The 2,767-nt window shown below is 35.7% G+C and overlaps 1 protein-coding gene across 1 annotated transcript; it reads left to right on the top strand.

Moving 5' to 3' along the window:
• Window positions 1-484: 484 nt before the first annotated feature.
• Window positions 485-1,270, top strand: LOC113338462 (F-box/kelch-repeat protein At3g06240-like). The gene has a single exon (XM_026583881.1). It carries the CDS (start codon window positions 485-487, stop codon window positions 1,268-1,270), a length of 786 nt encoding a protein of 261 aa, XP_026439666.1.
• Window positions 1,271-2,767: the final 1,497 nt, after the last annotated feature.

Here is a 2,767-nt window from a genome sequence, read left to right as displayed (position 1 = left end):
GATCTGTAGTTGTAAAATCATAGGTTGCTTACTTGCTTTCATTAAAGAACTAGAACTCAGAAATGATGGGTTTCTTTGGTTAATAGAAAATCATGTGTGTTGGTTTTGATTTCTGTGTTAATAAAAAGTACAAGTACCTAAGAATCATGGGTTGTTTTCAATTTGTGTTGTTATTTATCTTCAATTTAAAGATCTAAAGCTATAAAATCATGGGTTTTCATTATTGATTTTCTGGAGGGGGTTAGAATCATGGGTTGTCCCTCTTTTAAGTTCCTATTGTTGTTGTTACCAAATATTCATGGGTTCATTTAGTTTCCAGAGTTCGATTGATTCATGGGTTCGAGTTGTGGGTATCGCCCGCTGAACAGTTTCACCATTTCTACCTCGATCTACTAGTTTGGATAGTTCTTAAATTCATATTTCATTTTAAATTCAAACTTGACATCTGATTATATTTCTAATTTGAGATATTTGATTTGCAGGAATGGCGAAACTACGAGATCAGGATATCGTATCAAACATCATCATTAGGTTGCCTGTGAAATCGATCTTACGGTTCAGGTGTGTCTCCAAAGCCTGGTGCAAGTTATTGAAAGACCCTGATTTTGTGAAAAAGCACCTGAGTCACGTAATTGAAATGAACAAATTCAGTGTAATGATGCACCCATGTTATGATCTTCATGAAAAAGCCCATACTTTAGCTTATGATCCATCTTCATCTACATTGAGTAGCCCTGCTAGTGTAAGTTATCCTTTGGCAAGAACATTTTGGGGAACTTGTAATGGCTTGATTTGTTTATCCACCACTAATGAGAAGGATGTTGTCCTTTGGAATCCAATTACCAAGGAGTTTAAGGAAGTACCAACTGTACCAATAGAGTCGGCAGATGAATTTAGTAACTATAAAGATGGATTTGGTTACGGTGATGAGATTGATGATTTTAAGATTGTAAGTTTTGTGGGGTTTGAAGATGTTTATTTTTCTGAAGTTCGGGTATATACACTTAAATCTAATTCATGGAGAAGGCTTGAGAACATACCTTATTTGCTTTGCCACGGAGAAATGGACATGTCTCAAGTAAGTGTTCATGGAGCTATGCATTGGTTAGCATTCTCTGACACTGAGCCCGACAAAGTGATAGTCTCTTTTGATTTCAAGGATGACAGATTCGATGAGATGCCCCTACCCAGCTTTTTCCATGATGAATACACTGATGTGTCCATTGGGAGAATCCCTTTGCTTACATGGTTGTATTTACGGTCGCATTGATGTATGGGAGATGAAGGAGTATGCAGTGACTGAATCTTGGGTTAAACTCTTCACCATTCCTTACCAAGCAGATCCCGGACAGTTGGTTCCACTTCAGGTTGTCAAGAATGGGGAGATTTTATTAGGATATGACGGCAGGAAAGGTTATCACCTGGATTTGTATGACCTAAAGCATGGAACATCCATAAATCTTAAGGCTTATGCTAACTGGGGTTGGTACTTTAGTGTTACCTTTGCCTTTGTGGAGATCCTTTTTACCGCTTAATTCAGGTACTTATGTCGGGCAACGGGAAATAGAAAGGAAAAGACTGCAAAGATGGGGTGAGTATCTTATGCACTTACTTATGTAACATAGTATCTATGTATTTTCCCGACGAATGCGAGCTTAAACGTGTTGATTTCTTTATGCCACTACTGAAAAATGGCGTATTAGAGCTATTTGGCTTAATTTTAAGTTTACAACTTAATTTCTATATGATATTATTTCATTGTTTATGTTCAACACGATATGCCATTTTTTTGGTTTTCCCTATCATTTTAGCAGTTTCAGGCTTGGTGTTACTGAATAATACAATTCCATATTTGTATCTTATACAGTAGGTTGTGGCACTAGTGACTATCTGAAGCTTATTTATGCCATTTGTATGTGTATTCTTTAACTTCAATTTGCTCGGTCATTGGTTCATTGAACTAAATACGGTTTCGATCTTTGAATAAATTGAAACTGTAAACCATCCGACTTCCGAAATTCTCCTTTCTAATTGAATTCTCATAAACTATGTACTGTATGCAGTTAGATCGTAAACAATAGATTTGGAGTTGTAAAATCGCAGTCTATTTTTGTATTAAGTTATGCTTTTTTCTTACATCAAAGTATCTGAAATCAGATTTTGCACTTTTTGTTCATTTGGGATGTTTGATTTTTCTATTTCTTCTGGAAATTTAGGAATGGCGAAACTCCAAGATAAGTCTTGACCTACACCCACACCCAAAATAGAAAAATGTTATTCTTTTCTAAGTTACCATGAGTAACTTAGAAAGAATAACATTTTTGACTGCCACCTCTTGAAATGTTATTCTTTCAAAATGTTATCCTACATGTTTCGCCATTCCTATGTTATTTTTGCACTTTAAGAGGTGGCAGTCAAAAATGTTATTCTTTCTAAGTTACCATGAGTTGGATTCCTATGTTCTGAAACCTTTTGATGAATCGCTGAATGATGCTGGTCGTGAGTCTTCTTTAGAAGAATGGAAGAGGAACAATTACATGTCTAAAAATCATATTCTGAATTGCTTGGAGGATGCTTTGTATGATTTTTACAATGCTAAAGAAAGCTTTTCTGCTTTTGATTTATGGGCTGCTTTGGAGGCGAAATACCAAGCTGAAACTGCCGGAAGTAAGAAATTCTTGGTAGCTAGGCTTTATGAGTATAAAATGGTGAATGACAAATCTGTGGTTGATCAATTCCTTGAACTCCAGCAAATTATGAATGAAAT

Source organism: Papaver somniferum, unplaced genomic scaffold (genome assembly GCF_003573695.1).
Source record: "Papaver somniferum cultivar HN1 unplaced genomic scaffold, ASM357369v1 unplaced-scaffold_19, whole genome shotgun sequence".
Lineage (NCBI taxonomy): Eukaryota > Viridiplantae > Streptophyta > Magnoliopsida > Ranunculales > Papaveraceae > Papaver > Papaver somniferum.
This window is presented reverse-complemented; position numbering and strand designations above follow the sequence as displayed.

Excerpts from the sequence above, each read along its gene's own strand:
- LOC113338462 (XM_026583881.1), top strand. The coding sequence starts at position 485 with ATGGCGAAACTACGAGATCAGGATATCGTATCAAACATCATCATTAGG.